Here is a 16065-nt window from a genome sequence, read left to right as displayed (position 1 = left end):
CGTGGGGAGTGAGAAATGTCCCTATTTTTGTCTGAAGAATGTTGGAGGTCAGGCATGGACCCAAGCAGAAATGATTCTGAATACCAGTTTGCTGGAAACTACAGGGGGGGGAGAGGGCTCTTGTGCTCAGGTCCCACTTGCAGATTTCCCAGAATAAACACCTGGTTGGCCATTGTAAGAATGAGATGCTGCAGGAGATTAGATCTTGGCTCGATCCAGCAGGCTCTTTTTAGGTTCTTACGACAATGATGCTTCTGGGTACCAGTTGCTGGCTATCTCAAGAGGGGAGGGTTCTCCTATGGTCCTTCTTGCAGGTTCCTCATTAGGTATCTGGTTAGTCCTGTGAGGATGGAATGCAGGACACGATGAGCCATAGGCCTTCTGCAGGAGGCTCTGCTCATGTATTTATGCCCTTCAAATAGCAACTAAATCCCATTTTAAAATATATCCATCTTGAATATGTTTTCTCCTTTTCTGTGTTCGTTCTCCCCCCGCAACCCCTGCTTTCCTTGGGAATCAAGCTTGTGGGTGGGTGTTTTGTTAATTTAAACCTCATACGGAGTAGAGGAGCAATAGCCTGCTAATGTAATAACTAATTTTAAATATGCATTGGCTCCATTAATAGAAAATCTGATCCCCTGTGAACTGTGGCACCCGGATTACTATTATGCTGCGGGAAATATCAGTATTGAAACCTACATAATTATTAGTACATATATAATGAATGTTTACAATATCAGCGGAACCAAAAGTTTATAAATGCATAGCTACACATACGTATCTCAGTGCTTTGAGCTAATATATGTTGAAGGGCAGAAATGTATCAAATTGCCGCATTTTAATTACACAGTCTGCCCCTTTAAGGAGTGATTCAATTTTCCAGCATTTGGATTTGTAAACTGTTAATTTGTTGGTTCTCTTCCAAGTACCGATGAGGTTCATTTTCTACTAATGCTTCGATATATCCCCCCCAAAAAAATGTATAGATCGCCATACGTTACATATTTAATAACCGAGGATCTGCTGTAGTTACTGATGCAGTGGTTGTGAGCTAGTTATGAAATCCCTAGTTCAAATCTTGCCTAAAGCATGGACTTATTAAAATGTCTTAAGCAGCAAGTCACTGTTCTCTAATCGCCAACATCCGTTTGAATCACAGAGATCCCATTTCCTTACAGAAAATAAATTGTATTTCTGTGATATCTTGGGAGGGGGGGAGAGAATGATGGGGACAAAATTCTGCCTCTCCACAGCCACCTCCCAAATGGATGAGTATGGGGGAGTTTGTCAGGATTTTATTCCAGAACAGAGAAGGATTTGGGGGTTCTTAAATCTTTCTCCTCCTTCGAGAGGATGGCTTTTGCTACCCCGGTCCCGCACAAGCTCATAGCAATGCCTGAATCTGGGGAACAACTTTGGCATCTCTAGTAAGGATGAGATAGTGTAAGAAAAGTGGTGGAAAGTACTTTTTCATGAAATGCCTAGTTCAAATATGGAACTCGCTCTCACAGGAGGCAGTAATGGCCACCATTGGATATAGCCCATAGCTAGATAGGTAAAGGTAAAGGGGCCCCTGACCATCAGGTCCAGTCATGTCCGACTCTGGGGTTGCGGCGCTCATCTCACTCTATAGGCCGAGGGAGCCGGCGTTTGTCTGCAGACAGCTTCCGGGTCATGTGGCCAGCATGGCAAAGCTGCTTCTGGCGAACCAGAGCAGCGCACGGAAACACTGTTTACCTTCCCGCTGGAGTGGTACCTATTTATCTACTTGTACTTTGATGTGCTTTCAAACTGCTAGGTGGGCAGGAGCTGGGACCGAGCAACGGGAGCTCAACCCGTTGCAGGGATTTGAACCGCCGACCTTCTGATCAGCAAGCCCTAGACTCTGTGGTTTAACCCACAGCGCCACCTGGGTCCCTACATAGCTAGATAGATCTTCCTATATAAATAAAAACGGAATGCTGTCACCATGCGGCCTCTATTGGAGGATTTGTAGTGCCTAATCTCAGTCCTGGATTTGCAGTCCTGGTCAGAGCAGGGGAAGGGAACAACAGAGAAGGCAACTTTTAAACAGCAGTGGTTTGAGTAAATCAGGGCAGAGGGACACAGAGGAACAGAGAGGGTATGAGGGGCTTGAAGGTGCTGTGAGAATATAGGGGCTGCCAGTCAGTGTAGACAATATTGAGCAGTATGGAGACTCAGTATAAGGCAACTGCCTATGTCCAACTGGTTGTAGTAGTAGTAGTAGTAGTAGTAATAGTAATAGTTTTGCTACAGCTGTGCCAACCCTCTTTTTGTGGAGTAACATTTTTTCTCTGACATGATCCTCCTTTGGGAGTCATTGAATCATAGAATTGCAGAGTTGGAAGGGACCCCAAGGGCCATCGAACCCAACCCACTGCAATGCCGGAATATCAGTCCTCTGGTTCTAAAGTCTGCTATGTTTTCTCCCCTTCAGCAAAGTCCCAGGACCCCTTTCTCTAACCTGGCGGATGATGAAAAGATCTTCAGCGGCGGAGACAGTGTGTGGATGGAACAGAACCAGGAGCATGCCCTGCTCTCCGAAATCACAGAGGAGGACCTGGAGGTCATCCGCCAGCGAGAAGAAGCCATCCAGCAGATTGAGGTCAGTCACTGTCATTGCGGGGAAACTGGAAGCCTCCAAGAGTTCAGTGCTCCAGCCCTGATGGTATTTTTGGAAATGCAGAGGAATATTGAGTGTGTGTGTTCAGTCCTTTGTGGGAATCCTGCTACACTGAGGAATCCTCAACCATTAGGGGTTTGGGAAATACACTTGGCTGAGAAATAGTCCGATACAGTTCTGCTTGGAAGCTAATTTGGACAGTGAAAGTGCCCATTGTGTGGTGTGGTGAAAATTCAGCTCAGTGATCTTGCCAACAGAAAAGCAATGCCATTTTTTTAAAAAAAATGTTAGTGCTTAATCGGCAGCCATTAGGCATAAAGATTATGAGTTTGGACTGCACAGTGATTTTGATTTAAACAGGAATCTGTAACACAGAGCCAGCCAGCCAGCCAGACACTGGTCTTGCTGGTGTTGTTGTTGTGTTGTGTTTTATGAAATTTCAGATTATTGGAGCCTGTTCCCAAAAATGGCACTTTTGTACTAAAAATCACAACCCCAACCCCCACAAAACCAGGGATTCTTTAGCTGTAAGCATGCTGGATTTTTATAAAAAAATATATTTTCTTTAACTGACTGGAAGCTGTTTTGATGTAAGTGGTTTTAGTACTCTTTTTACTCTCAGCTTTTATATATGCATTAAAAAAATGTTGCCTAGCTGCCTTTGCTTTGTTAACTGCCTTGAGCTTTGGGGACATTTTGGACTTTTTAGTTTAGAGGAAAGGTGAGCGAGAGGTGGCAATTCAGAAATGTATAAAGCTCCCTTGTAACACTAGAACTCATGGCCACCCAATACAGCTGGATGTGGGGAGATTTAGGACAGAGAAAGGAAAGTTATTCTTATTAAGGCCCTAGTTGAACAATGGAACTCGTTCCCAGGGGTGGCAAAGATGGCCACCAACTTGGGAGAGAACTATCTATGGCTACTAGCCGGGACGACTAAGTTCTGCCTCTACAGTTGGAGTCCTGAAGACCAGTTGCTGGAAACCGCAGGAGAGGAGTGGGATCTTCTTCTGAGGTTCTGCTTGCAGGCTTCCCACAGGCATCTTGGTTAGCCACTGTGAGAACAGGATGCTGCTGGGCCAGATGGACCATTTGGCACAATCTAGCAGGCTACTTCTTACCTTCTTATGAGCTCTGCTGTATAGAATTGTACATACATCACTATTATCTTCTCAACATGCTTCTGACTTTCCTTGAAATCCCCGCTGGCACCCGCAGCTCAAATGTGAAGCCAACGCCCGCATACAAACATAAATAACCAGGAGTTTCCTTGTACTCTCACGCCATCTTGGTCAGTGTTGCCAGTATTTGGAATGGTGCCACTTCCCCAGGAGGGAGATGTTTCAGAAAGGTTGCCCACAGTTCGGGGGCAGATCATTTGTTTTGTGCTCACTGTCTCCTCTCTTTCAGCCCTTGACACCTTCAGTGACAGGTATCTCAGGTAGAATCACCTGGAAAAGACTTCTCTGCCTGCTAGGTTGGAGAGTTGTTGCTTTGAGTAGTGGTGATAGCGCTGTTGTGTTCAGGTCCTTCTTCTTTCTACGTTCCCCCAGTTGGCCACTGTGAGAACAGGATTCTGGTCTAGATGTTTCCCCTTTTCACTTGATCCAACAAGGCTCTATTGATGTTCTTAATGCTGGGCTCAATCAACAAATGGTGAGACTTAGCAAGAGGCAGCTCTGTATGTCTTCCACACCCCTGTTATTATTATTTTTACTGGATAATCCTGCAATGCAGGAAGTGGTGGCCTCTCCTTCCTTGGAGGTTTTTAAGCAGCAGTTGGTTGACCACCTGTCATGGATGCTTTAGTTGAGATTCCTGCATTGCAGGGGGCTGGACTAGAGGAGACTGAGTGGAGATATGATAGCCATCTCCAACTATCTCAAGGGCTGTCACATGGAAGATGGAGAAAGCTTGTTTTCTCCTGGGTAGGACTCGAAGCAATGGCTTCAAGTTATAAGAAAGGAGATTCTGACTAAACATCAGGAAGGCCTTTCTGACTGTAACAGCTGTTTGAAAGGTTGTGCTCTCTTCTTCATTGGAGGCTTTTAAGCAGAGGTTGGATGCTCATCTGTCTTGGAAGCTTTCGTTGAGATTCCTGCATTGCAGGACTAGATGACCCTTGGGGTCCCTTCCAACTCTGCAATCGTATGATTCAGTGGTTCCTTAGATGTTGTCTGTTGGCAGCATGCACTGAGCTACAGCCACTGCCCACACCTCCAGCTAACCAATAAGAAGATAGGCAGGAAAGTCTGCTCAAAATTTAACCCTCTTCTAGAGTCACACCAAGCCATCTTCTGGTCTTAGCATTAAGTGTTGGAACCCTGATATTTCCAGTGTTCTATAAGAGAAGCCTTCCAATGAGACTTTAAGCAGCACACTCATTTCTGCTGTCCTCCTTCCCATGTTTTCTTAACAATTAATGGCCTTGAAAGAATTCCACCCCCAATAGTGTTTCTTCTTCTTCTCCTTCTCCTTCTTCTTCTTCTTCTTCTTCTTCTTCTTCTTCTTCTTCTTCTTCTTCTTCTTCTTCTTCTTCTTCTGAACAAACATCATATTTCCAAAACAGGAGCTGAGAAACATCTATGGCCTTGAGATGATTTCTCCCCTTATTATTATTATTATTATTATTATTATTATTATTATTATTATTATTAAAATAATAATATGAACAATAAACATCCTATTTCCAAAACAGGATTTCCAAAACACGAACGTTGAGAGGCTTTCTGCCTCTTCTTCTGAAGTGCACCCTGTGTCTTTTTCCTTACTCCTTCCTTTAACCTCGGTGTTGAATGCAAGCAACTCAGGAAAAATAAGATGTTTGTGTGTGTATCTCCCTTTCCATGCAGGGCTTAAACTGCAAATGAACTCTGCGCTAGGAGTGTACAATAAATCACAAGATTGGATTAAGAAACATAGTCTTGCGCCTCTCTAATTGGATTAAGCTAATTGTTTCAGGGTGGATTTGGGAATATTATTAGTGCAGCAAGAAATGTGATGTTATCAACACTGTTAGAAGACCATAAACGTTCAACCCAGCCGCCTGGTGCCAGCCAGTTTCAGCAGGGAAGAGACACAGGGTGGAAGCGGAGATGAGAACTAGGAATGATTTAATGTTGTAAACAGCAGCCTTAATTCAGCTGATGGGAATTATATGGGGCAATGGATCTCTAATGAAGCTAATTTTATGGTGGTGCTCATCTCCAGTGCTTAGAACTTCATGGAGTGTAAAGGTACATACCTGGAGGTGGCTGTTGACTCCTTGCCCGCGTGGACATCCCACCGAGTTCAATAGGATTTGAGCCCAAATAAGCATACATAAATTTACCTAAGATGATTACAGACCCTCCAAGTGTCCCTAATTTCCAGGGACAGTTCCCAGATTTACAGAAGCTGTCCCAGTTTCTGATTTGATCCTGGAATATCCTGCTTTTCCTTAGGACGTCCCCACTTTCATCGGAGAAATGTTGGAGGGTATGGAGTTATGCAACCCTTGAATCAAGGAGAGAAGTAACTATATAACTTTTAGAAGACATCTGAAGGCAGCCCTCCATAGGGAAGTTATTTAATGTTTAATGCTTTGTTATGTTTTTCACAACCCAGCCAGATGGGAAGGGCAATAATAAAATAATAATAATAATAATACCGGTAATAATAATAATGATGATGTCCCTATTTTCATTAGAGAAATGTTGGTGGATGGGTGATTCTGGCCCATCTGCACTATGCATTTAAAGCAGGCATGTCCAATGTCTGTTTCGGGGGCCCAATCCGGCCCGTTGGTCAATTTAATCCGGCCCCTGTTGCAGTATATGTCCTAGGGTAAAAATCCTTTACAAAGCTCAACAACTTTGGTCGGCCGACACGCATGTTCACTTCATCAAATCTGGCCCTCTTTGAGAAAAGTTTGGGTACCCCGATTTAAAGTATCGCCATCCCATTTTAAATCATGAAAAGTTTGGGTACCCCGATTTAAAGTATCACCATCCCATTTTAACTCATGAATCTCCCTGGGAGACCTGGCACTGCCTCTTAGCCCACCTCACAAGGTTGTTGTGCAGATGAAATTATTATTTATTTATTTATACCCCACCCATCTGGGGAGGGGAGAAAACATGTGTGCCGTCTTCAGCTCCCTGGAAGCAAAATGAGACATAAATCAAATAAATAAATAAATACGTAAGTAGAAGGATACCTATAAAATCAGAGGTGGTAAACAGGTTGGCCTATAGAAACACATTAAAATATTCAGTAAAAGAAGGTGTTCTCTCCAGCACCTATGTAAAACCTATGTTGTTTAGGCAAGCTTATCCAAACTTGTCAATGTTATATCATTTTCCATTTATTTTCTTTTTACTGTATTTTACCAATCGTTTTACTGTCCCTAGGCAGGCGTTTCCAAAGGTGCTGTCATATTAAAATATTGATTTCTTACAATTGTGCAATGAGTATTATGTAACAGTGAAATCCCCGCCCCCTTGGCCATGAATAACACCAGTGCAGCTCCCACTCATTAAATGGCAAAATCATAGAATCATAGAAATGTAGAGTTGAAAGGGACCCTCGAGGGTCATCTAGTCCAACCCCCTGCACTGCAGGAATCTCAAGTAAAGCATCCATGGCAGATGGCCATCCAACCTCTGCTGAAAATCCTCCAAGGAAGGAGAGTCCACAACCTCCCGAGGGAGACCGTTCCAATGTCAAACAGTTCTTACTGTCAGAAAGTTTTTCCTGGTGTTTAGTCGGAATCTCCTTGCAACTTGAAGCCATTGGTTTGGGTCTGACCCTCCAGAGCAGGAGAAAACAAGCTTGTTCCCTCTTTTATGTGCCAGCCCTTGAGATATTTGAAGATGCCTATCATAGACCCAGGTGGCGCTGTGGGTTAAACCACTGAGCCTAGGGCTTGCTGATCAGAAGGTCGGTGGTTCGAATCCCTGTGACGGGGTGAGCTCCCGTTGCTTGGTCCCAGCTCCTGCCAACCTAGCAGTTCGAAAGCACGTCAAAATGCAAGTAGATAAATAGGAACCGCTACAGCAGGAAGGTAAACGGTGTTTCCATGTGCTGCTCTGGTTTGCCAGAAGCGGCTTTGCCATGCTAGCCACATGACCTGGAAGCTAAACGCCGGCTCCCTCGGCCAATAATGTGAGATGAGCGTGCAACCCCAGAGTCGGTCACGACTGGACCTAATGGTCAGGGGTCCCTTTACCTTTACCTTTATCATATATCCTCTCAGTCTCCTCTTTCCCAGGCTAAACATACCCAGTTCCTTCAACCGTTCCTCATAAGGCTTGGTTTCAATACCCCTGATCATCTTGCCTATTCTTCTCTGCACACCTTCCAGCTTTTCAACATCTTTCTTAGACCGTGGTGCCCATAGGTGTGGTCTGATCAAGGCAAGTACCATTGCTTTGCTCGATCAGAACACTTATCAGCACATATCTTTCAATATCTCAAAGGGAAGAAAAATATTTATAGAGATTTTGATGATCTGCATGGGCGAGAAAACCTCACCTGAATTTAGTTGAGTATTTGCTGAGGAGGCAAATAATTCATCTACTTAGCGCACACACACGTTTTCAAATGACTGTCAGCTTTAGCAAGGCTTCTCCCACCATGCTGTAGATATGCTGATGCGCTTCGAGGCAATTACCGTTAGGAGCAGAGGGGGTGAAATAGCATCAACACATGGCTAATGTTATGTCACAATTGGCTGACAGACAATCAGAGCCAGACACGCTGTGCTATTGCAGCCCCATAAAATATGTGTTGTCTAAATGTTTATGCCCCTGAATCCAAACACTGTAAAACAGTGGAGTCCCTCCTGCAATTTATGCATCGACTGCCTTGTGGAAGAAGGAGAAGAAGAGGAGGGAAAAGACAAAAAAGGAGAGAGCGAAGAGGAGATACTCAAAGGAGAGGAGATGCTATAAAGAAAAGGACAGAAGACAAAGGATTATATAGATGATAAAATTATACTCCATGGAGTTTTATTGGCAGGGATACTGGAGTGGCTTGCCAGTTCCTTCTCCAGGTGGATCACGTTTAGTCAAAACTCTCCACTATGACCTGTCCATCTTGGGTGGCCCTGCATGGCATAGCTCATAGCTTCTCTGAGTTTTTCAAGCCCCTTCGCCACGACAAGGCATTGATCCATGAAGGGATCGCCGAAGAATTGATGCTTTTGAATTATGGTGCTGGAGGAGACTCTTGAGAGTCCCATGGACTGCAAGTATATCAAACCTATCCATTCTTAAGGAAATCAGCCCTGAGTGCTCACTGGAAGGACAGATCGTGAGGCTGAGGCTCCAATACTTTGGCCACCTCATGAGAAGAGAAGAATCCTTGGAAAAGACCCTAATGTTGGGAAAGATTGAGGGCACTAGGAGAAGGGGACGACAGAGGATGAGATGGTTGGACAGTGTTCTCGAAGCTACGAACATGAGTTTGACCAAACTGCGGGAGGCAGTGCAAGACAGGAGTGCCTGGCGTGCTATGGTCCATGGGGTCACAAAGAGTCGGACACGACTAAATGACTAAACAACAACAACAACAAAATTATACTGCCAACAGAGAAAAGAGGTAGAGTAGAGGTAGGCCCACCAGATGATTTTGGACTACAACTCACATCATCCCAGGATCCCTGCAACAAAATGTTGCAGCGCTGAGAGTCCCTACCCACTATTGCATTTAATTAGCCAAGGCCTTGCTTATTGTGTCCCATTCCATTAGCCCTCTCATCTGGGTTTCCAGTTTATATGAGCTTCTTTTTTATTATTGAAACAAAAACTTTATTACATTTTTTCAGAATTTACAAAGAAAGAATAAAAAGAATAATTTGATCCTCAGCTACATATTCTAAGATAAAAAAAGTGTTACAAAATATACGGTAAAAGTACTTAAAGATCTTAAGATAAACAAAACAGAGTGGTGGAGTGTCTCAGAATTCCATTAATTTCTTGTTCCCTATAAATATATCATTTTTGGTTGTTGGTCCAGCAGTTTTCACATCCTTTCTGACCAGCTTAGCCTTAGTGCCTCTGAACTGTGAAATGCAGTGTGCTTGAACCGAGGGTGAGTTTCTCATCTCCCAACGGCCTGCGGTGAAGGGTGAGTGGTCCGGTTAAAGTGCTGCAGAAAGAGAAACTCTGAAAACTTTTTTCCCTTTGCCCTAGTATATATATTTCCCCTTTAATGTAGCACAACAAAGAATTGTCCCATTTCTTCAGAGCATTAGAGACTTTGAGGTGGAATAATGGAACTTTGCAAATGGAGGGCAGGAGACGAGGGGCGGTGAGGGAAAAAGAGAGAAAGAAATCATGTAGGGGGGGGGAGGAGAAATGATTCCTTCTGCTCCCCTATCGCACACAAATATATATTCTTTCTTGGAATAATAAACAGTTGTGGTTGGAGTTTCCATATGAACAACATCTGGCACGGAGCAAGCGAGAAGTTTAAGACCAAACTGTGACATGATTGTGCAGGGAAATCTATTTGAGGTCATTTTGACTGGTTTCTAATAACCGCCCGATATAACAGCCACCTTCCCCCGAGATCTGTAAAATTGGATTTGTATGATCTAATCTAAACCCCGTTTGGAAGTCAAGGAGAAGGGCTTTTCTCCCCCCATTAATATGGGCTGCGCATCTGAGCTGGCAACCTCTGTTCTGGTTCAGCAAAGCTCTTGAATGCTTGCTTAAGTGTTTTCATGAATAAGGATTGGCTTAAGCAGGTCCTTGAATTTAGCACGCTTCTGCAAGGTTCAGCAGAGTCAAGGTTATAGCGGAGAGGGGACATTTATACCCCTTCAGAACTGGAGTAAGGACATTTGCCCCCTTCTTAACTCAGCAGAATGAGGATTGGACAAAGCAAAGTGGTGGGAAAGAGGCCAGGGCATCTCCAGGGCCAATTTCACCAACCCAGAGCTCCCCTGAGCTTGCCTCCACCACCTTGTTCTGCCCTTTCCCCATCCTGTTGAGCGTGGTACTGATGATGCCAAGGTTGCAGGTTCGATCCCTGTATGAGACAGCTGCATATTCCTGCATGGCAGTGAGTTGAACTAGGTCAGGGTTTCCCAATCTTGGGTCTGTTTTTGGACTACAATTCCCATCCTCCCAGACCCACTGGTCTTGCTTGCTCGGGATGATGGGACTTGTAGTCCAGAAACAGCTGGAGACCCAAGTTTGGGAAACCCTGAACTAGATGATCGTTAGGGTCCATTCCAACAATTCTATGATTCTACGATAATAAGTGACTGCTGGATCAGGTCAATGGCTTACCTAGTTCAGCATCCTTTTTTTCACAGTGGCCCACCAGATGCCTCAATGGGAAACCAGCAAGCAGGACCTGAGCACAAGAGCCCTCTCCCCTCCTGTGGTTTCCTGCGACTGGTATTCAAAAGCACTGCTGCTCCAACTGTGGAGACAGAGCTTAGCCCTTATGGCTAGTAGCCACCAGTAGCCCTCTCCTCCTTGAATTTGTCCAATCCTCTTTTGAAACAATCCAACTTGGAGGCCATCCCTGCCTCCTGTGGCAGTGAGTTCCATAGTTTAACTGTGTGCTACGTTCTTTTATCTGCCTTAAATCTTCCAACATTCAGCTTCATTGGGTGCCCACGAGTTCTAGCGTTACGGGAGACAGTGTGGATGAGGACTCAGAAGACTATACAGCAAAACATCTCCCACCTCTGCTTCAAAGCTTGGCAGCGAAACTCTTTGAAACGACATCACATCTCCATGGCAGTTTTGGAACTCTTTTTTAACTAATCTTGGATGCTTGAACTTTTGCTCTTAGAACAGATTTATTGTACAAACCCATTTTCCTTGGAAGAGCGCCTGGGCTAGATCCTGCTCTTTCCTAGTCACTGAGTTTGCTGGACTGCTGTAATAAAATTTTACTTCTTTCCTTGCAAGTAAAAGCCTCTGCTCTCTGGTTTTGGGCGAGAGCCAGGGCAGTTGTTCTTAGGCCTGTGAGTGCTGCTCTACAGTACACAATTCTCTCTTGAGACCTGCCACCACTTCTCCCCAGATTGGCAGATACTCTCTAGTGTCTTTTAATGCACAAACAGATCTCCCGGCAGAAGGGGGCCTTCAATAACAGCAATGCTAATAATGTGGCAGCAGTTAAATGCAGCGAAGGCCTTTTGGTCTGCATAATTCCACCGGTCCCCTTTCCCTTAATTTCCCAGGTGGTAAGTCGGTCTCACAAGCGAGTACTGAAGTCATTCCTCCTGTAAGCGGGGTGCCAGTTACAAATCCTGCTCACCCTCTTTATTCTTGCCGCTGCCCATTGATGATGGTGATAAAAAAAGGTTGTTGTTATTATTGCACGTCTGACCATGCACAGTTGAATAAATAATGCAGAAAACATGTTTATAAATAAACCACACTCTGACTATTAAAGAAACTGCCTTGCAGGCTCCATAATGGCCTAAGCTGGATAGTGGATGGAGCCACAAATTTTCACGTTCTTCTTGCACTAATAAAGAGGGCATTTGCAAGGTGCATCGCTTGGTTTTCACTTGCTAATTAAGAATGAGATGCTAATCAGGGTCTCATAAGCTTGTGATGATATGTTTATTACAGAGTTCTCGTATCCATTGAACTGTGTGTGTGTGTGTATTCATTGACCTTGACATTTCTCTGGAAACTTAAGAAAACTTTATAGCTTACAAAGTAATCCAAACCCGTGATTTGCCCAGTTGCGGTGGACTCAGATATCAGGCACCTCGGAAGGGTATGAATTCCCCCGGCCCTCATTATTTCCTCCTGCCCCCATTTTCTATCCCCCTATTTTCATTTCTAGGAAGATGCAAAACCCTGCAGATCAAAACCCAGAGCGGCAAGCTTCTTCCGAACCCTATAAACAGAGAGCACTTAATGTTCATTTCTGACCCAAGGCAGGTGTCCCCTGTGGTGGAGACTTACTGCTCTTGGAAGTTCAAACCAATGATATTATGACTTTATTGAGGGAGGCTAAATTGCAGGCTGCCTCAGTGAAGGGACATTGTGGGTTGCAGCATCAAGGGGAGGAAAGAATTCTCACCCGCGGAAGGAACTTAGGATCACGGGCACCATGTCTTTGAAATGGCAATTTGGTGTGTTGGCTTTCAAAGAAACAGCGATAAACCTCCAAGTGGGGTCACTTTGCACCATGTTGTAGGTACAGTAATACCTTGGATCCCGAACGCCTTGGCTCCCAGACGATCGAAACCTGGAAGTGAGTGTTCCGGTTTTCAAACAATTTTTGGAAGCCGAACGTCCGGCACATTTCCCACAGCTTCTGATTGGCTGCAGGACACTCCTTTGTCGTGCCTTTGTTTTTGAATGGTTTTGGGAGTCATGTGGACTTTGCACCATGTTCTGGGTGCTGTTTTCAGCCAGCTATGACAGCCAGAATGCTTTGCTGGCAGGTAGGACACAACAGAGCAAGGGTTGGCCTTAAACTTTATGGTTTTATTAGTCTATGACCTATAAAGCCCTGAAAGCTATCTGAAAGACTGTATTCCCCCGCACAAACCTGCTGAGGCCCTTCACCTGCTCCCACCATCCCCACAGCCATGCTTAGTGGTGATACTGGAAATGGTCCTCATGCTGGCTGCTCCCAAACTTTGGAACTCCCTCTCTATAAAAGCTGGACTGTCTCCTTCCTTGTTGTCCTTCTGCTGGCAGAAGAAGACCTTCTTGTTCCAACAAGTTTTGGGCAACTGACTGCTTTCATTAGGAGGCTGGTACTGTGCTGTTTTTCTTGGCCGGGGGGTGGGGTGTATCAAATTGTTTTTAATGATTGCTTCCCTTTTATGTTATCCTTAAGTCACCTTCAGTCCCTGTCAGGGGGGAAGGGAATAATAATAATAATAATAATAATAATAATAATAATAATAATACAGTCATACCTCAGTTTAAGTACGCTTTGGTTTGAGTACTTTCAGTTTAAGTAATCTGTGAACTCGTCTGGAACGGATTAATCCACTTTCCATTACTTTCAATGGGAAAGTTCGCTTCAGGTTAAGTACGCTTCTGGTTAAGTACGGACTTCCAGAACCAATTACACTCATACCTCGGGTTAAGCACGCTTCAGGTTGAGTACTCCATGGACCCGTCTGGAACGGATTAATCCACTTTCCATTACTTTCAATGGGAAAGTTCGCTTCAGATTAAGTACAGTGGTGCCTCGACTTACGAATTTAAAGTGCAGGGCAGTGACCTCCTGAAAATTTCAGAGGCGCATGCTCCACCTCCAAGTAATTGGCAGAAAATCAATTCTTGTCGTTGGGGTGGGGGTGTTATTTCTGGAGCCTGGGAGAGGAGGGGGAGGCTTAGCCTTAATCTCAACAGTGTGAGAGCTGACTTTTCATTGGCAGCTACTCCGTATGTAAGGACAGCATGTAAGGCAACTTTCCTCAAACTTAGGTCTCTGGATATTATTGTTCAATGGTCAAGAATGATGAGGAGGTATAGTCCAGCAAGATCTGTAGATCCAAGACTGGGGAAGACTGGTTTGAGGAAAGATTCCAGTGGGTGGGTAGGGGAAAACAGGGTTCTGTTCAGACATTTGATTAATGCGAGTAGGTTAGTGGTGGAATCTGCCTTCACAATTCCTCCTCTTTCCCCACCGTGTGTTCATTGAAGGCCCTGTGAATGTCTGAACAGGTTGTTACTCACAGCATCAGCTACCAATGATATCAGTTGGGCTTCAGTTCTTCATCGCATGAGGGACAGTCAATGGAAGAGGGCTCAGTATGATGAGTTGGTGGTGGGTTGGTCAGATACAAAGTGAAACAGAAATGGCATAGGACGGGAGAGTTGGAAGAGAGCCTAAGGCTCGTATAGCCCAACTCTCTGCAATGCAGGAATCACTGTGAAATAGTCTATGGCAGATGGTCATCCAACCTCTGTTTAAAAACCTCCAATGGAAGAGACCAATGGGGAAAAAAAACAAGATACAATGGAAAAAACACAGATCATAGTCACTGGTCCCATCACCTCCTGGCAAATAGAAGGGAAAAAATGGAGACAGTGAGAGATTTTACTTTCTTGGGCTCCATGATCACTGCAGATGGTGACAGCAGTCACAAAATTAAAAGACGCCTGCTTCTTGGGAGAAAAGCGATGAAAAACCTAGACAGCATCTTAAAAAGCAGAGACATCACCTTGCCAACAGAGGTCCGTATAGTTAAAGCTATAGTTTTGCCAGTAGTGATGTATGGAAGTGAGAGCTGGACCACAAAGAAGGCTGATTGCCAAAGAATTGATGCTTTTGGATTATGGTGCTGGAGAAGACTCTTGAGAGTCTCATGGACTGCAAGAAGATCAAACCTATCCATTCTGAAGGAAATCAGCCCTGAGTGCTCCCTGGAAGGACAGATCGTGAAGCTGAGGCTCCAGTACTTTGGCCACCTAATGAGAAGAGAAGACTCCCTGGAAAAGACCCTGATGTTGGGAAAGATTGAGGGCACTAGGAGAAGGGAACGACAGAGGACGAGATGGTTGGACAGTGTTCTCGAAGCTACGAACATGAGTTTGACCAAACTGCAGGAGGCAGTGGAAGACAGGAGTGCCTGGCATGCTCTGCTCCATGGGGTCACAAAGAGTCGGACACGACTAAATGACTCAACAACAACAATCGAAGAAAATCCATCACTTTCCTAGGTAGTCCATGCCAATGTTAATACGTCTTACCATCAGGTGGTTGGCATTCGTCTCTCTCAGGAGGCAATGGAAGAGCATGCATTCAGGGGTGATGTCAAACCGCCAGACAGTTACAGTGCCTGTTGTGGCTGTAGAGACAGATACAGGAGAGACATGTCTTGTTGCAGCTGGGGCAGATGAAGGCACTCATTTGTGCCAATGCAGGTGTGTCATGTTGTATCTTCTCTCTGCGCTCTTCCCAGCAGTCATTCCTCCTCTCATCAGGAAGTTCTTCCTCATATTTAGTCTGAATCTCCTTTCATGTTGTTTGAATCCATTAGTTAAGGTCCTACCCTCTGGCGTAGCGAAAAACAAGCTTGTTCCCTCTTACATGTGACAGCCCTTCAGGTAGCTGAAAGCAGCTTTTATATCACCTCTCCGTCTTCTCTTCTCCAGACCAGACCTGTCCAATTGCCTCAACCATTCTCCATAAGGCTTGGTCGCCCTCTTATGCAAACCTTTCAACTTGTTGATATCCTCCTTAAATTGTGGCGCCCAGAACTAGCATCTCCAGGAAGGACTTGGAAGCAGCCCCTGTCTGAACCTTTGCTGAGCTGCTGACAGTTATTGTCAACAACGAGTGGCTATATGAACCAATGGCCTGGGCTGGTATAAAAAGGGGGTTGTAGTTTAGAGGTAGAGCATCTGCTTTGCATGAAAAAGGTCCCAGGTTCAAATCCCGGCCTCTCCAGGTAGGGCTGCATGCTTCCTGTCCTGTTTTATGCTGGATTA

The 16065-nt window shown here is 44.8% G+C and overlaps 1 protein-coding gene across 5 annotated transcripts in view; it reads left to right on the top strand.

Annotated features, from left to right (window-relative positions):
• The window catches only part of TSNARE1 (t-SNARE domain containing 1), a 378187-nt gene that overhangs the window by 210196 nt on the left and 151926 nt on the right, over positions 1-16065 (top strand). For all 5 annotated transcript variants that reach the window (XM_088676051.1, XM_060277563.2, XM_060277562.2 and 2 more), the window contains exon 9: positions 2459-2626. In XM_088676051.1, the coding sequence (XP_088532177.1) occupies positions 2459-2626 (168 nt within the window). The remainder of the gene's footprint in view (positions 1-2458; positions 2627-16065) is intronic.

This window comes from Zootoca vivipara, chromosome 8 (assembly GCF_965207765.1).
Source record: "Zootoca vivipara chromosome 8, rZooViv2.hap1.1, whole genome shotgun sequence".
NCBI lineage: Eukaryota > Metazoa > Chordata > Lepidosauria > Squamata > Lacertidae > Zootoca > Zootoca vivipara.
The sequence above is the reverse complement of the archived record's forward strand: the minus strand, read 5'-3'. Positions and strand labels throughout refer to the sequence as shown.